This window comes from Euprymna scolopes, chromosome 32 (genome assembly GCF_053919585.1).
Source record: "Euprymna scolopes isolate OS-2025 chromosome 32, ASM5391958v1, whole genome shotgun sequence".
Lineage (NCBI taxonomy): Eukaryota > Metazoa > Mollusca > Cephalopoda > Sepiida > Sepiolidae > Euprymna > Euprymna scolopes.
The window spans coordinates 74,197,876-74,220,003 of NC_136513.1; the positions used below are offsets into that span (position 1 = coordinate 74,197,876).

General features: G+C 29.8%; 1 protein-coding gene across 1 annotated transcript in view; it reads right to left on the reverse strand.

Moving 5' to 3' along the window:
• Positions 1-659: 659 nt before the first annotated feature.
• The window catches only part of LOC145256438 (BBSome complex member BBS1-like), a 156,095-nt gene continuing 134,626 nt past the window's right edge, over positions 660-22,128 (reverse strand). Inside the window, exons 13-15 of the mRNA XM_080115343.1 lie at positions 21,158-21,292; positions 12,859-12,945; positions 660-1,492 (exon numbers count right to left, since the gene is read on the reverse strand). Coding sequence (XP_079971469.1) covers positions 1,406-1,492; positions 12,859-12,945; positions 21,158-21,292 — 309 coding nt within the window. The 3' untranslated portion in view covers positions 660-1,405. The remainder of the gene's footprint in view (positions 1,493-12,858; positions 12,946-21,157; positions 21,293-22,128) is intronic.

A 22,128-nucleotide genomic window follows, 5' to 3' on the forward strand; every position in this document is an offset into this window, starting at 1 on the left:
AGCTATTCAATGCTGGTGGAATGCACATTCAACTTTATTAATGCAATATATATATTGCATGTATTTTTACTTCAGTCACTATGGTCAGGTGGAGGATCCATATTGTAATATTTCGGGAAATACACCTTCGTCAAACATGTATTTAACTTTCCAATGTGCATATTATCACTCTTGTAAAATGAGCAAATGCTGCAGAAATTGGAAATTAATTTATTTGTTTTAAATCTATAATATTATAATATATAATATAGAAATAGTGTTGATACTCAATATTATTAATTAATTTTATTTTTAATATTTTATCTTATTTATTTTTCTTGTATTTATAATGAATTCTAATTTGTTTAAGTTTGAAAAAAAATTCTTTAGAAAAGATTAAACACTTTGTAAATTTGGAAGAAATTTGCATACCTTTCCATTAGAAGGGTCCTAGCATTTTCTTTGGTATTTATAGATTTTTATGTAAAATAGTTTTCACATTTCATTTTTTTAAATATATATTCCAGTTGTCAAGTACAAATATAGTTCTTGTGGTATTTTTTTTTTACTTGGGAGTCACCACTTATCAAGGCCTGAAGGACAATCAAGGATAAGAGTTAATGAATATAAGGTGGTAGTGTAATTATCGTTAATGGTGTAAATTGTGTAGAATTTGATTATTTATGGGAATAGTTCAACAAGAACTTGTTTAGATCGGATTTGAAGGCTACCATGTTGTATTCAGCCAGGAAGCAGGCCAGCAGAACAGTGTTCCACAAGCAGGCAGTTCTGGGAAAGAAGCTTTGTTCATGGAATTTGCATTTAGATTTGGGCACAGATAGAGAGTAAGAGAAATAGTAAATAGTGATTGTTGCTAGTCGAGTGTTCTTTGTGAAAGTTTGGCAATGGGGAATCATAGATTGGAGTTCAATCGAGCACTTGCCATGAAAATACTGTTAGAGCAGAGACAGGCTCGCAATGTCTCTTCTGTGGGAAAGAGGTTGCAGGGAAGAGATATATATGTATATCTGCGATGAGAAAAAAATGAATATTGAACAGAAGATATTGAAATAAATTTCCATCTTTTTTTAAAGAAATACTTTTTTGATATCTCAAATAATATTGAAAACACCTTCAATATATTCTTTCAGACAAGTATAGAGAGTTCTTATTTTGTCATCTAATTTACATATGCCTTTGTGGTATTTATGTATCTTTACTGTATTAATCCGTTATTATTATTATTACAAGAAATGTTAAGCTTATAGATGTAAAAAAAACATGGTTAACCTTAAGAAGCATAATAGCTATAAATTGTGGACAATTGTAAACAACTTTTCCATATTCTCGCATAGAAAAGTAGTTTCTTCTCTGAAATGTGTAGTGAATACACGGCACGATTTTAATGAGACGGATTCTGGTTCGTTCATCCATCCATCACCATTTCACTCACTGGCATATTGATGATGGCGGTCAGCAGGGGACATGATTGACCTTCTCGAAAGACCAAGACCTGAAACATAAAAATATAAAATGAGGGTTCTCACAAATATTATTTTCATCATCAGTATTATTATTATCATCCGCATTATTATTATTATTATTATTATTATTATTATTATTATTATTATTATTATTATTATTATTATTCATTATAGCAGAATGAGAAAAATTGGTGCAGATTTTGGCATACATATTTTAAACTTTTTCCAGTAACACGCAGAGAGATGTCAGTATCCAATATAAACAGAAAAACTGAAATGGAAATGGATTACTCAACCTGGGGGTCACAACTCCCATGTGTTTGATGCATGTGCATATGGAAAGAGCAGAGGAAAAACCATAACAAGTGGGCATGTTGAGGAGGAGGCGGGGGGCAGAAGAGGATAGGAAGTTATCCTTTCATGAAACTGTGGCATGATCCCTAACCCTGAAAAGACCATTTTGGATGATGTGTATAGCTAAAAACTATCTCAACATTTAATATAAATTGAGTATAGACCTTATGTTATAGTGAAGGCAGAAAATGGAATATATATATATATATATATATATATATATATACACACTAACAGGGCGTCTGGCATTGCCTGGTCCTAAAATACGCTTACACTTGAATATGATATTTTGATGAATGCAGATTTTGTATTTATGATTATATTATATTGGACCCAATATATTGTAATGATTTTAAAAGTTTTTACAAAAATAATTTGTGTGCCACCACCGAGAATTGAAACCCAAACGTTTAGCTTACAATTTATTTTTTCCTCTGCCTGAGCTATGACGACATGTTTGCTGCAAGGCTGAAAATTAAAATATGAATCAATAGCTATTATATTATGCATGCATATTCGTAATGCCGGCGTTCGACCTTCACCTGGCAAATTTTATTTGTTTTTAATTTTCACACAAATTTGTACCGATTTTCCCGGGCTAAAACCCAAATATAAAGTTTTGCATGGGTTCAAATACCTTATATATGAAGTTTCATGTCTGTAGACTATAAACTCTAGGAGGAGTTTGGTAGGCAAAACTTTTAAAACAAAAATATATGCATATACATAAATATATATGGAAGGAGTTTTGTGTTTACTATAAAATTTTTACGCAGATATTATGTAAATATAAATCAAATAGAATATCTGCATGAATATAATTACACGTAATAGTTAACTAAAGGTTATAATCCCATATGAAAACCGAAAAAACTAATAGGGAATTAATTAAAACGAATGTTTAAAAGAATATGCAAATTAGCTAGATGTTTTGCTAGTGAATTCAAATCCACGACCCATACATAACAAAGTTGTATTTTCTTTTTAAATAAATAGAAAAAAGGGTTTTTAACATGAATATCAATAGGCAAAACAAAAAAAAAATTTGTAGGAGCATAAATTAGAGATGGGATAATTCCAATATTTTTTCCCGATTCCGATACAATTACCAATTCCGTACCAAATTCCCAATACTGATTCTTTATAAATCTCTAAATATTTAACCATAAAATGGTTATTTTTTCCAGATTACTGTAAAAACACATGTTAAATGTGCAAATATTTTTCAAATATACAAACACACTGGTGGCGGTGATTTATAGATTTTAGCTTCACTAGTAGTTTAAGATTAGTAAATATTTATTATTTTATTAATACTACCAACAGTGGAAGATTTTATTAAAAATTAAATAAAAAAAGATAATCGTTTTCAGAATTGGAAAATATGCAAAAGTTTTCCCAATTCCGATACTCCAAAAAGTTTTGATTTTTCCGATTCCCGATTAATCGTCCCAACACTAATTTACACACACATATATATATATATATACACAACAATATATATATATATATATATATATATATATATATACACACACAAAATATACACAGCTGATCAAAAATTTAAGACCACTTAAAAATCTTTAAAATAAAACCTTTTTTAAGGATAGATTTTAAACTCTTCCAACTTAAGGTTACCAATACCACAATCTAAAAGGTTATGGAAATAAAAGACTACATTCCGCATGCGTATATAATTTTTATTACTTTCTGCTTATTTTTTACATCGTTCATTTCCGTATTACATTTAAGTTATTTTAACGCAATTTTCTTACAAATAAATCTACTTTAACCCGTTGACAACCATAAGCGCATTTTACAACGGCGATTTGCCCACCGTCTTCCTTTTTTTAATTTATTCTACATTTTTTAATACACCTTTCTTAAAAAACATTCATACATTTTCTTCTACACTACCAACATAAATAAATAACCCCGAAAATATATTTTTTTAATTGCGTTACAAATAAATAATCAATGCAACAATAAAACATATTGTTTTACTGTGTACATTTTCAGCGTCCCAATTGGGTTTTTTTTTCGCGTTTGAATTATCCAAATAAACAATTGTTAATACTTTCTGCATTGTTTTTACATTGTTCATTTCCGCATTGTGTTAATTAGTTTTATTGACCTTATTATTAACATATAAATTAAATATTTGACCCAATGGGTCATGAATATTTGTTTTAAATAAATGCACAAAAATTACATTTTATTTCCACTTTCTATTTAAAAAGCCATTTTTAACATGGGGAGAGAGTGTTTTTTTAACTATTCTGTGCTTTCAACTAACAATTTCATTTAAAAGAGATATATCAAAATTTGAATTTAACTTGAAGTATTATGGTATCTGTTTAGTGCACATTTACCTATAAGTATGGCAAACCACTTATAATTCAATGGCTGTAAGTTTTGTTTTTTTGTTTTTCAAAAATAAACAATTATAAACAGAACCATTCATAGAAATCTATCTATATTATCTCTTCATTTTAATATACTTTCATAGTAATGTTTCTGTTATGTCACAAAAAAACTATTTACGTCTCACGCTCATATATTAATTCCATAGCTAATATAACATACTTACCCAAGATGTCACGGGTAGTCTTGTATATATATATATATATATATATATATATATATATATATATATATATATATATATATAGTTAGTTATAAAATATATATGGCGATTAAGCTACACTGAATATTCCGTGTTTCATCCACTCTAGGACTCTTCAGGCTTATTTCAAATGCACCCATGTCATATCAAAGACTTACTCTTGATTTTATATGCCTTGCCTTTCTGCTTGTGCGGTGATAATGGCTTGAATTTATGTTTAAAATTAAAAAGTATTATGGTTCAATTGTGCTTTAAACAGAAAAATTCATTTCAGACATACTCCTTTCATATCAAAGAACCTACTGTTGATTTTATATGCTGGGTCTTTCTGCTTGTGTGGTAATAAAACTTCTCAAATGCACTTGGGATGTTAGGCTGTATAAGGTGTTAACTTTGGTCAAAAAGTGGCTGTTCCTTCTTTCATCGGATTTTTTTATTATCAATTCTTATTGAAGACATTCTGATACAAAACCTATCTAAGAACACTGCCAGATGCATAAAGTACGTTTGTGTGAAATTTCATAAAAATCGGCCCAGCTGTTTTGGAGTCCATAGGGAACAAACTCACATGCATGCGCACGCACGCTCACATACACACACACACACACAAAGTTCCTTTTATATAATAATAGAGATTTTTCAAGTCTGTAATCATATCAATGCCTGTTTTACTTGCAACTTTCAACATTTCTACAACGTCTGAGAATCCTTATGCTTTACCTTTTTTCATCTTACGGTTCATAAAAAATAGGCAGATGACGTCAGACATGTAACAGAGACAGTGGTGGGTGCCATTTTCTGGACTGACTGAATTGACAACGTGCATTTCAAAGATGATCTAACAATGCATTCAGTAATACGTGTTGAATTCAACTGATAAAGTTTCTAAGGAATACGACATTCAAATGCGCTCCTCAATCGCATGTATATCCCAGTTATGGGAGATGACATCCAGTGCCTAGTATTTTTTTTTTTTTTTTTACACGGTGGTCACCACTTATCAAGGCCCGGAAGCCACTCAGGGATAAGAGTTATTGCAAGTACAGTATGTTAGTGTGGAGATTTATTGAAGTGTTCACTTGAGGTGGTAGTTCATTAGGAATTTGTTTACGTTGGACTTGAAGACATCCAGGTTGTAGTCAGATGGGAAGCAGGCAGACGGAACAAAGTTCCACAGGCGTGCAGTTCTAAGAAAGAAACTTTGTTCATGGAATCTATGTTTTGATTTAGGCACAGATAAAGAGTGGGGAAAATTTTTGACAGTGGATTCAGCTAGACGGGTGTTTTTCGTGAAAGATTGGTGAGGGGAGACCAGAGATTGGAGTTCAGACGAGCACCTGCCATGGAAATAACGATAAAACAAGAATAGGCTCGCAACGTCTCTACTCTGGGAGAGAGGTTGCAGGGAAGAGAAAAGGGCATCCCCACTAAGCCACAAAGTCTATTTTGTACTCTGTCAAGGCAGGATAGGCTGTTTTTAGCAGCCCCTGCCCAGATACGCCAGCAGTATTCCATCCTTGGAAGTATTCATAAATGTTCACCCATCTGATACTGACAAAGGTTAATGTTGCTTAGCGTGTGATCTAACAGGAGCCGGTATCAATGTGATTGTGTCATATATGGTTCTAACAAAACTGTGATAAGCAATGAATTTAAAATAATTTACTCTCTTTCTGTTTCCTCTTCCATCAGTTTAGACCTTTCAGTAACTGGACGATCAAGTGCAGCTGATAATGAATAAATCATTCATTTTTAAACCTACCAGACAGAATTATCGATATACTAGTAATTTCCGAAAATGCTATATACTGAGTTACTGCTGAACCGGTATTTTTCCGGCCACGTGTTTTTGTGTTGTCAGGGAGCTAAAAATAGCAACCCAATCGCTGCTTAGCCTCGATTTGAAGTGAGCATTCCACAGCTTACCTTGGACTACAACAAGTACATGAGCGATTGCAACAAGAATGACCAGCTTCACCGTTCATGATGTCACTACCACTGGCCCCGACACCTCTTCATGTGGGCTTACTACAATTCCTATGAGCACACGAAAGCTGAATACCGCCAGTAGATGAAAAGCAAAACAAATTACTAATGTGTTTAAATTTTTCTCACAATTTTGCCCAAGGGAGCCAGGCACAGGGGTAAATTAGGTTCAGTAGCTCAGGTCTGGTAGGGTTAAAGAGATGGTCTTTGAATTAATTGAATAATTATATTATTACATTTCTACACAAGCAGCTGCCAGAAAACCTCTGTGCTTTACAAGATACATTCAAACTGTCCGGAACTCATAGGAAACTACTGTTCTACAGCCGTTTGCAGAGGACAACAAGAACCCTATGCTCAGCGCCTGAAGCCAGGCAACCACTTCCCTGAAATTCTCCCTGGCACCTTATCTAACCACATCTGTGCTGTGAGCATGGAGAAACACCTGAGATACAACAGACAGCACCCTGGAGTATCATACAAAAACAACCCCCAAAAGAAGGCGGAGACAAGGTTCTGGTGCACTCACTACAGAAAGTATCTGTGCATCAAAGAGGGCTCCACCTGTTGGGAGGACTGGCACACGAAGGCTGAATACTGGCAGCAGATGAAAAGCAAAACAAATTACTAATGTGTTTAAATTTTTCTCACAATTTTGCCCAAGGGAGCCAGGCATAGGGGTAAATTAGGTTCAGTAGCTCAGGTCTGGTAGGGTTAAAGAGATGGTGCTTGAATTAATTGATTAAATTATATTTAATGAAGGAAGTACACTATGGCCTTTGTTTCAGCTAACAGCATAGCATCAGTCGTTGGAACTAGACATGCAAAGAAGAACATCTGCGAGAAAACAAAATATGTTTGGTTTGATTGTTTTCCTTTATGGCAGATCAACACTTTTCAGATTATTTAATGCCACATCTAGGGTTGGATCAAATACTGACTTTAAACAATTGAAATACAAATACAAATACTTTCGTTTAAGTTACCAGAAATACAAATACAAATACTTTTATTCCTAAGTCTAAAAATACAAATACTTTTATTCCTAAGTCTATAAAAATACAATAACTGATTTAAACAAAAACAAATATAAGTACTTTTTTTTTTCAAAGTAATAAAGAAATCTGAAAATATGCAAAAAAGAAGAAAAAGAAACGAAATATTTCCTTCCAAATTTGACATCTACATTACATTCTATATCATGTCCTCATTGCATTTTATTATCATTAGAGATCTGAAAGTTTCCTCTCTCTCTCTCTCTCTCTCTCTCTCTCTCTCTCTCTCTCTCTCTCTCTCTCTCTCTCAAATATAAATACAAATACAAAATACTATTTTCCTGGATGCCAAAAAACAAATACAAATTACTTTTTCTTGTGATGTTAAAATACAAATAAAAATACAATTACATTAAAATTGTATTTAAATACAATTGAAATATAAATACAATTGTATTTGATCCAACCCTAGCCACATCCAGTTATTTTGGTAAAAGTTTTTTTATGCTTTAACTTCTCTATATGTTCAAATATTTATTCACAGTGTTTGGTTTGGTTGTTTTGTTTTACAGCATATCAATCCTTTTCAGGTTATTTCAGTCAGAATTCAGTCAGTTTAGTAAAAGCTTTTAATGCTTTATTGTTTTTTTATATCTTCATATATTTGCTCATAGTGTTTGGTTTGCTTGTTTTATAGTAAACTAAATTGTTGTTCTCGTTTTTGGTATTGTAGATCATAAGTAAGTTTTGCAAAGGAAAAGAGAAAAGGACTAACACCAAACTTTTTTAATAGAATATATTTGTTGCTTTCAAGTCGGTTTCTATTCAACCCATAGTTGGGACCCTAACAGGTACCACCACTCCGGGTCAGAGTGGACCTGGGAGCAGTGGCAATTAAAGGGTGGTTCCACACTCCCCAAAGCCTGCAAGCTGGAGCCTCACTACTGGATATAGTTTAAGGTCATATTCAGGACCTCAGGTCAGGAAGCCAACATCTTCAGACAGCTAAATATGGTAGCACTACAACCAAATATGATTTTAACTTCATGAAAGTGTTAAATGTAAGTGACCTTTTGAAAGTTGATGATCAGACTGTGTAATATTCTTGACATCAAAAACATATGTTTTAAAAAATATGTGCATATTTTATCAAACGTTTTAACAGATATGTGCATATTTTAGTTAATATATTAACATGTTCAAGGTATTAAAGTCATGTTATCTCTACTGAAAAGTAAAAAATAATAGAGAAACAAGTAATGCAGGAATAAAAAGCACATTCCCTGGATTCAGTTTATTAAAAAAAAAACTGCCTGCCTGTGGAACTACTTTCTGGCTGAGGACAATATGGTCATGTAATGTAAGCAAATTTTTGTCAAGTCATCCCCTTAAATAATCAAATTATACCACTAACGAGTACTACGCTGTTCTGGTGACCCCCGTACACTCATTAACCCTTATCCTCAAGTGGCCTTCGGGCCTTGATAAATGGCGAGCCCTTTGCAAAGAAAAAAAAAATCAATAAAAGACTACAACACTAAAACCACTGAATAACAAGTAATAGAGTCATGTTCTGAATTTCGTTTATTGACTTTCATTGACATTGTCCCACATCGAGAAGGTCTATAGAAATCATTTGGTGTCACACTTTATTTTTGTGATACTTTATGAAAATGGATTGCATGTTTTGGTACAAATATAATGAATTTTTTAACCAAAATGTACTTTCGATTAGGAATACCAAGGCTTTCAAACGTCCCTGTACGTTTCCATAGGGATAAAAAAATAAATTTTTTTTCCACCCTATACGTTTTGAGAACAACACGCAGAGTAAATCAAGCATATTTTCTTTTGTTCTTTTTTTTTTTTTTGCAAAAAATAGCACCCTACCACAAAATAGAAAAAGAAAAATTAAAAGTAAAGCTATGCATGTTGCTTATATCCGTCCTGAGATGGGTTTGCTGCTAGTATATATATATATATATATATATATATATATATATATATATATATATATACACACATATATATATATAGGTTCACAGTTAAGAGGAATTATTAAATATATATATATATATATATATAGGTCCACAGTTAAGAGGAATGATTAAAAGTAAAGTAGATATATATATACTAGCTAGTGTATATATATATATATATATATATATATATATATATATATATATATATATATATATATATGTACATACACACTCACACACAACGTTGTTGTTGTTGTTGTTTTTAAGCGACATTAGCAGCTTTGAAATGCTGGTATTTATTTATCCATTAAATTTTATACAAAAAAAGAAAAAATAATAATATGCCCACTTTACTCAGCCTATTGTGTAGAATTTGTACACCACAATTCATACGAGAGGAACTAGTATTGACGCTCATGCATGCACATTTTCTACATAAAACTAAATTAAACTAACAGTACTACCCCTTGCGTCTAGCAGGTGTGTTCTGAAATTTATAATGATCGGTTAATTAGTTTTGGAGTGAATCTGTACATACAAATATATGAAAATACCCAACTTTATGAAGATAAAGATATAGAAAAAAATTTATATAACAACAATATTAGGGAAAAAAAACTAAAAAGTTTGTTTCACTTCATAAACGCACTACATACTTTGAATTTTAACATTTGTTTCATTTAAAAAAAAAAAATTGAAGATAAGCATTATGTCCACATCATAAACACATAACATATTTTCAAATATTTACTGTGTTTTCCTCCAAATAACGTCTTTGAACAAACGTCATCTTTTTCTGATTTTTCACTTTTATTGTCATCGAAATCCGTGAAATCACCCGGGAGGAAGCTACACATGCCTCCATGCATTAACTTAGTCCAAAATATTGTTTCTTTTATAAAATTATTTTATATAAATTTTTTTCAAATTAACAAAAAAAAAACATTAAGAAATTTACATGCGAGGTTTTAAACTACAGACTATATCATGTAAAAAAAAACAAAAAAAACATGTAAATTTTCAAGTATTATAAAATTCTTTGCAGTTATGAGAAAAAAATGAAGAAATCTATGTGCAGAGTTTGAACCTACAGACCATGTCATGCAAAAAAAAAACTTACCCACAGCTGAATTCTTCCGTTGTTCTATCATTGTTGCTAAGCAACGACATGGAATAAATGGCTTTACCGATGGTAGATAAATTAAAATAACGGTCGAGCCGTTTTGGAGTCTATAAGGAACGAACTCACACACACATACAGACAAAGTTGTAGATATATATGTCATTAGATATCATTCAAAAACTATATATATATATATATATATATATATATATATATATATATATATATATATATACTAGCATGGGTGCCCGGCGTTGCCCGGGTGTTTAGAGGTGTATGCTGAGCAAAAAAAAAAAAAAAGTCAATTTTTTTAAACTTTGACCCTTATTATGATCCCTTAAAATTTATTGTTTTGGGCTCAAATCGAGTTATTAAGTTAGATCCATGTCCAAGGAACCTATATCTAAAATTTCAAGTGTTTAGACCCCAAATTGTGGGAGGAGTTTGGTAGAGTTCTCAAATGTCAAATCGTTGAACTTTGACCCCTTAACAGCCAAATTTCTTTCGGAAAACCGATCACATCGATTTTCGCAAATCAAAATTCGAGTCTTTAGAATGAAAATTAATAGAGTTATTGCAAAGGAAAAGACACACAGACACGTTCATTTTTATAGATACATAGATATATATAATTTTATCATAATTATCAATACTTAAGGATGGGCACTGTCTGGGGAATATAAGCTAATAGCATTTATGCAACATTCACAGCTTCTGCTTGTACAAACACTTTGGATTGTCTAATGTATGCACCTGAATTTGGTGTTTATTAGTTGGTAATTCCCTTCATTCCCGTGCCAATTGTTTGGTGGCTTGGAGGTAAAGGCTTAGCAAATAAAATCAAAAGTGGCTCTGTGGCTGGGTTCAAATCTCCCAACCAGCAGAAATTGTCACCTCCTACACTGATGATTACATAAGCATGAAACACTAGTGTCTGTAGGTGAAAATGAATAATTATTATTAGATATCATTTCAAAACCCAAAAGATGGAATCAACTCACACTCACACAGTTTTATCTTTTTCTTAGTCAGATGCTTCAATTTTCATTATATTGCATCTTACACATGTTTCATTGAATAGTGAAATATCACTAAACAATTATTCAGAGACGAATGGGTATTCACCAACTGTTAGAAAGTTTAAGATATGGAATGAAAAAAGAATTTGGAGAAGAAAATAGAAAATGAGAATATATACAAGGTTCCTTCAATAAGTTTTCAGGCTTTTTTGTGTACACCCAATTTAAGAAATAACAAAAATAGAAAAATAATAAAATTGAGTAAATTAAAATATTTACTGATTCATGAAATTCAAACAAGGAATTATAATATTACTAGCAGGGGTACCCGGCGTTGCCCAGGTGTTTGGAGGTGTAAAAGAAAAAAAAAATGAGTTAGTAGGGAGGGAAGCTCGAACCCATGACGAATCCAAAAACAGAAAAGAAATTAAAAGAAAGCATGACATCTTACCGCTACGCTACGAGGCCATAGGAAGTGAAAAGCGTTAAAATTTAGCGATATCAATCAAAAAGTTGACTTGCTAGCAAGTGCAGAAACAAACGTTGGCTGAAGGCCAGTTCAGCTTTCCGCCGTTTCATTTATTTGTTTTCCCCACGATGTTGGGGAAACCAAGCTCCCCCGGAAAAAGGGGAGCTCTCAAATGAATAGCAATTGTCTGATATGAAGGGTTTTCCCCACATTGATCAAAGCTGATTGCCTTCAAAAAGGCCAGCAAGCTGATTTGATTCGATTCAGTGTCGCTTTATTTATACGAAAAGACAAACACTGGAAACCAGGTTTTTTTTTAAAAACTCACTCAGAATAAATGTAGAGACAATGACCGTTCGCAAATCGTAGATATTACAATCTAAGGAGTATAATAAAAAGTTCTAAAATATAGTAAACCCACCCACCCCGAGAACCCCGGTGAAAAAAGCCTTTTCTGGACATACAAAAACGAGCGCGACCGTTTTGCCGTTTATATATATAGATCATTCCTTGTTTAAATACGACGGATGAATAAAATATAATTTATGCAATTTTATTTTAAGCGTAAATTTTTTATTTCTTCATATATATGTGTGTGTGTGTGTGTGTGAGAGAGAGAGAGAGAGAGAAAATAGGGAGATGGAAAGATAATATGAAATGTGTTTTTTAAGACGAATATTATATTCAGCAAAGTTGTGGAAATGTCATGGTTGACATGGTCTGCAGAATTTACTTTGCACAATCATGGCTTTAGAAAATAGAAATGTCTTGAAATATAGAATTTTCTTTGGGTTCCATAAAAGAAAGAATTGTCAACCACTGGAGTAGACTGACATCTTACCTTAATGTCATCGGAAATGCCTTTATCTGACTTGCATTCAACAATTGTATCAAAGATGTAGTCAAGCCCTGGCACTAAAAATGGTATCTGAAAGTAAACATCACAGATGATTAAAAGATTTTTACTGTCATTTGTACTTCACTAGGACTATACCCGCCCTAAGACGGGTATAAATAATAAATATAGTGTTTGGATTATTTGGACTAATATTCTCATATTGCATGTTATTAGGTTGATGCAAAAATAATGTCGTTTTTTATCAGATATATATACAACAAAAAACATTATTTTTGCACGAACCTAATATTTTCACATTTTGATCAATGTAACTTTTGACTTTCTTGAGGTTTATTTTCTCAAACTCGGGAATCTACAAGGAATTTCAAATGGGACCCTTTTTTATTTAATCCGCAAGAGCAGAAATCCTAAGTAATTCACAATTGTATTTTGAGTGTCATCTGTACTGAGGATTGAAAATTTAACTTCCAGAATAGTGTAACTTACAAGTGAATTTTACCAAGTATTTGATCCACTACGTCACAAGGTTTTGCAGAGACGTCACGTATGAATTTTAAACTATTTTTGTTTTCACATAAATAATATATATAATCAGTCAATAAATATAAACTTGCTCCTATAAAAAACACCTCCTATAATAACTAATACATATAATCAGTCAATAAATATAAAATTGCTCCCATAATAAACACCTCCTATAATAACTAATACATATAATCAGTCAATAAATATAAACTTCCTCCTGTAATAAACACCTCCTATAATAACTAAAACATATAATCAGTCAATAAATATAAACTTGCTCCTATAATAAAAACCTCCTATAATAACTAATGCATATAATCAGTCAATAAATATAAACTTGCTCCCACAATAAACACCTCCTATAATAACTAATACATATAATCAGTCAATAAATATAAAATTGCTCCTATAATAAACACCTCCTATAATAACTAATACATATAATCAGACAATAAATAAAAAAATTGCTCCCATAATAAACACCTCCTATAATAACTAATACATATAATCAGTCAATAAATATAAACTTTCTCCTGTAATAAACACCTCCTATAATAACTAACACATATAATCAGACAATAAATATAAACTTGCTCCTATAATAAACATCTCCTATAATAACTAAAACATATAATCAGTCAATAAATATATAATTGTTCCTATAATAAACACTTCCTATAATAACTAATACATATAATCAGTCAATAAATATAAAATTGCTCCTATAATAAACACCTCCTATAATAATTAATACATATAATTAGTCAATAAATATAAAATTGCTCCTATAATAAACACCTCCCATAATAACTAATACATATAATCAGTCAATAAATATAAAATCGCTCCTATAATAAACACCTCCTATAATAACTAATACATATAATCCGTCAATATATATAAACTTGCTCCTATAATAAACACCTCCTATAATAACTAATACATATAATCAGTCAATAAATATAAACTTGCTCCTATAATAAACACCTCCGATAATAACTAATACAAATAATCAGTCAATAAATATAAACTTGCTCCTATAATAAACACCTCCTATAATAACTAAAACATATAATCAGTCAATAAATATAAAATTGCTCATATAATAAACACCTCTTATCATAACTAATACATATAATCAGTCAATAAATATAAACTTGCTCCTATAATAAACACCTCCTATTATAACTAATACATATAATCAGTCAATATATATAAACTTGCTCCTATAATACACACCTCCGATAATAACTAATACACATAATCAGTCAATAAATATAAAATTGCTCCTATAATAAACACCTCCTATAATAACTTATAAATATAATCAGTCAATAAATATAAACTTGCTCCTATAATACATACCTCCTATAATAACTAATACATATAATCAGTCAATAAATATAAACTTGCTCCTATAATAAACACCTCCTATAATAACTAATACATATAATCAGTCAATAAATATAAAATTGCTCCTATAATAAACACTTCCTATAATAACTAATATATATACTCAGTCAATAAATATAAACTTGCTCCTATAATATACACCTCCTTTTATAACTAATACATATAACCAGTCAATATATATAAACTTGCTCCTATAATAAACACCTCCTATAATAACTAAAACATATAATCAGTCAATAAATATAAATTGCTCCTATAATAAACACCTCCTATAATAACAAATACATAAAATCAGTCAATAAATATAAACTTGCTCCTATAATAAACACCGCCTATCATAACTAATGCATATAATCAGTCAATAAATATAAAATTGCTCCCATAATAAACACCTCCTATAATATCTAATACATATAATCAGTCAATAAATATAAAATTGCTCCTATAATAAACACCTCCTATAATAACTAATACATATAATCAGTCAATAAATATAAAATTGCTCCTATAATAAACACTTCCTATAATAAGTAATACATATAATTAGTCAATAAATATAAAATTGCTCCTATAATAAACACCTCCCATAATAACTAACACATATAATCAGTCAATAAATATAAACTTGCTCCTATACTAAACACCTCCCATAATAACTAATACATATAATCAGTCAATAAATATAAAATTGCTCCTATAATAAACACCTCCTATAATAACTAATACATATAATCAGTCAATAAATATAAAATTGCTCCTATAATAAACACTTCCTATAATAAGTAATACATATAATTAGTCAATAAATATAAAATTGCTCCTATAATAAACACCTCCCATAATAACTAATACATATAATCAGTCAATAAATATAAAATTGCTCCTATAATAAACACCTTCTATAATAACTAATACATATAATCAGTCAATAAATATAAACTTGCTCCTATAATAAACACCTCCTATAATAACTAATACATATAATCAGTCAATAAATATAAAATTGCTCCTATAATAAAGATCTCCTATAATAACTAATACATATAATCAGTCAATAAATATAAACTTGCTCCTATAATAAACACCTCCTATAATAACTAATGCATTTTATCAGTCAATAAATATAAACTTGCTCCCATAATAAACACCTCATATAATAACTAATACATATAATCAGTCAATAAATATAAACTTGCTCCCATAATAAACACCTCCTATAATAACTAATACATATAATCAGTCAATAAATATAAACTTGCTCCCATAATAAACACCTCATATAATAACTAATACATATAATCAGTCAATAAATATAAACTTGCTCCTATAATAAACACCTCCTATAATAACTAATGCATTTTATCAGTCAATAAATATAAACTTGCTCCTATAATAAACACCTCCTATAATAACTAATACATATAATCAGTCAATAAATATAAACTTGCTCCTATAATAAACACCTCCTATAAGAACTAATACATATAATCAGTCAATAAATATAAACTTGCTCCCATAATAAACACCTCATATAATAACTAATACATATAATCAGTCAATAAATATAAACTTGCTCCCATAATAAACACCTCCTATAATAACTAATACATATAATCAGTCAATAAATATAAACTTGCTCCCATAATAAACACCTCATATAATAACTAATACATATAATCAGTCAATAAATATAAACTTGCTCCTATAATAAACACCTCCTATAATAACTAATGCATTTTATCAGTCAATAAATATAAACTTGCTCCTATAATAAACACCTCCTATAATAACTAATACATATAATCAGTCAATAAATATAAACTTGCTCCTATAATAAACACCTCCTATAATAACTAATACATATAATCAGTCAATAAATATAAACTTGCTCCCATAATAAACACCTCATATAATAACTAATACATATAATCAGTCAATAAATATAAACTTGCTCCCATAATAAACACCTCCTATAATAACTAATACATATAATCAGTCAATAAATATAAACTTGCTCCCATAATAAACACCTCATATAATAACTAATACATATAATCAGTCAATAAATATAAACTTGCTCCTATAATAAACACCTCCTATAATAACTAATGCATTTTATCAGTCAATAAATATAAACTTGCTCCTATAATAAACACCTCCTATAATAACTAATACATATAATCAGTCAATAAATATAAACTTGCTCCTATAATAAACACCTCCTATAATAAATAATGCATTTTATCAGTCAATAAATATAAACTTGCTCCTATAATAAACACCTCCTATAATAACTAATACATTTTATCAGTCAATAAATATAAACTTGCTCCCATAATAAACACCTCATATAATAACTAATACATATAATCAGTCAATAAATATAAACTTGCTCCCATAATAAACACCTCATATAATAACTAATACATATAATCAGTCAATAAATATAAACTTGCTCCTATAATAAACACCTCCTATAATAACTAATGCATTTTATCAGTCAATAAATATAAACTTGCTCCTATAATAAACACCTCCTATAATAACTAATACATATAATCAGTCAATAAATATAAACTTGCTCCTATAATAAACACCTCCTATAATAACTAATGCATTTTATCAGTCAATAAATATAAACTTGCTCCTATAATAAACACCTCCTATAATAACTAATACATATAATCAGTCAATAAATATAAACTTGCTCCCATAATAAACACCTCATATAATAACTAATACATATAATCAGTCAATAAATATAAACTTGCTCCCATAATAAACACCTCCTATAATAACTAATACATATAATCAGTCAATAAATATAAACTTGCTCCCATAATAAACACCTCATATAATAACTAATACATATAATCAGTCAATAAATATAAACTTGCTCCCATAATAAACACCTCATATAATAACTAATACATATAATCAGTCAATAAATATAAACTTGCTCCCATAATAAACACCTCATATAATAACTAATACATATAATAAGTCAATAAATATAAACTTGCTCCTATAATAACTAAAACATATAATCAGTCAATAAATATAAACTTGCTCTTATAATAAACACCTCCTATAATAACTAATACATATAATCAGTCAATAAATTACATAGCAAAAATGCACTTATTTCATTTCAGCTATACAACTTCATTTGAAGTATAACGGACATATTTGTTCCCAAAAGAATATGAATTGCATCATATCTTTTTAAATATATTAATGACTATATGACATTATATAAAAAAAAAAATCTTACTCTCTTTCACAACGCTCTGCCTCCACCTCATTTTTTTTTTTAAATTTCCAACGACTTTTTTCGTTTCTGAAATGAAACAGGATCATACATTTCATTACATCAAAAATATATTTCAAATATTTGTACTGGTATTTTGTTTTCTTAATTTCATTCATCCAGAGGAACTCTCGAAATGAAGACAAAACGTTGATGAGCACATAACTTGGTTTGTTCCTTTTATTTCTCTAAACATATGTGTGTGTGTGTGTGTGTGTGTGTGTGTGTGTGTGTGTGTGTGTGTGTGTGTGTGTGTGTGTGTGTGTGGATAATTTTTACTTCATCCAATAAGGGTAAAGTGATTCCCTTTTTCCTCCCAAGTTCGACAAGACACACCTGAAGAAGGTTGGCGATTACATCAACTGAAATGATACTCAAGATGAGAACAGTAGCCCAAATAATCCAAATAATATGGATTATCAATCCTCATCTAAAAAAATACAAAAACAAAATAAGTACCCGGCGTTGCTCGGGATCATATAAACTTTAATAGAAGTGAAACTATGTGTAATATCTTTATAATAAAATTTCTATCTCTCCCTCTCTAGTCGTCTCTTTATGTTTATCTTTTTTTGCCTTTCTGTATGTTTCGCCTAACTCATTCCTCTCTTTTGCTTTACAGTGTTGAAACAAAATGCAATTCAGATACTAGAGCTACCTTTTTTTAAAGGTAATACTGTATTCTCATATTTATTTCTCATGGGCAATGTTAAATAGAAGAAAACAATGACATTCTTGAATACACCTGTTTCACAATAATATAAAGAGAAACTCGTCTGATAATAGAAAATTGCCCAAAGGGATAAAATATTATATCGTAATTCACATTTATTGATTGTTAGGTACGTGCAAAATGAATGCCCATGTTCAAAATGTATAAATATTTTGACCCCTTTCTTTACTTAAAAATTCACGAAAAATCAGGAAATTAACCAATTTTAATGAAATTTTCAGTATTTATCAAATAATGATCGCGGAATATAATGAACTAATTATTTTTATTTAAATCTTAGTGAAAATGTATTATTTTGTTTAAACAAAAAATACCTTTACTAAAGTTATGGTTTTCAGTAGTAAATAAAAAATGCAAGAATATATTTTTGCTTTTTTTATTTAAATAAAGCATCGTAATTTGTAACAATAATAAAAAGCCTTCAGGTCAAGATGAAAGTGTAGTATCTGTTCTTCAGATGCTGCACTTCAATTTCTTGTTCTCTGTCAGTGGAGGAGAAATCCTTCATGACTGAGACAATTTTTATTTTTGTTCCTTTTCTCCACATTAAAAAACAACTCTGGTGTCTAACTCTGTCCCATGGGGAGGCATAGTAAATAGGAACAATAATAAAAAAAATAATAATTTTTACAGGAACATTACGAAAAAAAAAACCCCTGAAGTCTGTATTAACGAAATCGATATAACTCAAAGAAAAATTAATTTCTCGAACTACCAATATTATTTCTACTTTTTTTTAACGCTTACATTTTTAACGTAATCTTTACATCTAATATTTCCATTGCTTGCAGCGTAAGATAATGTTCATATAATCTTGGAAAATACAGTAAAAAAATTAAATCGAAAAACAGGAACATAGAAAAATAATTTAATTAAAAAATGGTAAAAATTATACGATACACAGACTTAAAAAGAAAACCAGTCTGTTTTGCCCACCCTCCTCCTCTCTTCAGCTACCCGCCTGTTTGTGTTTATCAACTTTAAATTTCACATAAACATTCTGATAAATTTTAACGTAGGTTTGTATTTTTTTAGTGTGTAATTTTTTCAATAATTATAAATTGTTTTCTTAACCAATTGTAATTCTGCATTAATATTAATAAATAATGGTGCTAACTTTTTTTGTGAATGAATAAATTGTCAGTAGTATAATTAATGAATTTAATTAACTTTTATGCACTTTTAAATGAAGGAAGGGGATTTGCAACTCAAAAAAAAAAGTCGCTCGGAATGCCGGAATAATGTTAAATAAAGAAATAAATTATGTTTAATTTGTCCTTCCATACATATTTGAATTTTGCTGCCAGAGTTTTTTTTTTTTTTTTATACGATAAACATGTCTCGTTCCTACCAGTGTCACATTTTTGGATAATTAGTCCTTTTTTTTAGCAAAAGTTAAGTACATTTATTGTATTCATTCATTATCTTAAAACTTTAACTTAATACTTCACTTGGAAATAATTCCAGAAAACTTATATTTTTCTTGCCAGAAAAATGTAAACGCGAATATTTTGTATGGATATTAAAATAGTCGTTATGCGAAACTTAACTTGTGTGTAGGAAGATCGTTTGACATAAAATTGAAAGCTGCCATGTGTTCTAGTAATATCTGAGCTTCAAATTTTACATGGATTTCAATGGAAAATCTTTTCTTTTTTTTTTCGTATTATTTAAACTATTTTAAGTGTTATTTCCAGAATGTTTCGGTCAATGTAACCTCATGTGTATCTTGTTGAACTAGGAATCTTTCTGTTGAGCAGAAACCTTTTATTTAATCCACAGATGTAGCATGCTTTCATTCCACCAGCCATATCTGAGTAGAAGAAATCTTAAAATTACTATAAATCTCGGGGTTTTCAGAGGTTAATAACATTTAATGTTGGAAATAAATAAATATATATATATATATATATATATATATATATATATATATAGAGAGAGAGAGAGAGAGAGAGAGAGAGAGAGAGAGATAAATATTTTGTTATAATTTAAATTAAAATTAAATCCCCTACAACTCCCAAAAATTGCACACATACACATTAAAGGAAAGAAATCAATATCACACATACACACATTACTTTTATTACCCTCCCACGAAAAAAATGAAAATTTAGTAATTCTATTTAAAAGCATAACTAAAAAAAATAAATAAGGGTTGAAATTTTCAGTCAATTTACTTCTGAGGATTTTCATTCTTAGTTTCTTGTATTTTCACGGGTAATGCTGGGACACAGACCACACTAGTATTCTTTCATTAATCAAATCATTATGCCAGTTAACAATTCAAACCATATACTTACTGAAATGCGTGGCTTCTTCACAGAATAAAACTTGTTGTTGAATTCAAAAGTTATGAATAAATTAGTGGACGGACGAGCGAGGGATGTGTTCTGGATAGTCACCATCAATTTAAAATTGGGTCCGATTCCTTGTACCTAAAAAGAAGAATATGATTTTTTTTGTTTTGTTTTATGGCATATAAATTTTTTTACAGGTTATTTAATGCTGAATTGAGGATAAATAGTTTATAGAGGGGTAGTACCTTTTTAAGTTAGCCTTTCAGGAATCCTCGATAATTTTCTATGTATTTTAAGATATACCACGCACAAAATACATCTTCTTCATAGTAAATGACCAGCATAATCATTGGGTAATTAATCTACGAGTGAATTCCATACATGCAAGTATATAAACATAACCTTACTATATATATATATATATATATTTATTTTTATTATTTTTAAAACAGTAATCTATGTACACGCGTGTTTCAAGGTAACTACCTCTCATCATAGTTTTTATTTTACCATATATATATATATGTATATATATATATATATATATATATATATATATATATATATATATATATATACAGAGTGACCCCCAAAAAACAAAAGCTAAATGGAAGCTATCTAGAACATATGCTGTAGAACAGAGAAAAAAAGGCAAATTACCCTAGTGTTTTGATGTGATGTTTTGAATATAATAAATTAGTTATGACCAAAGTTTACAAAACACTAAGAAACGGGGCCTAATTAGAGTTTGGACCCGTTTTTTTTTTTAGTCATCCTATATATATATATATATATATATATATATATATACATATATACTAGCATTTAAGCCCGGCGTTGCCCGGGTGTTTGGATGTGTATGTTGAGCAAAAAAAAAAAAGTGGTAGTAGGAAGGCAGGCTCGAACCCGTACTGCAAAGGAGGAAAAGAACGGGGTAAAACCTAACGTTTATGCTGTCACGACCACCAGCAAAC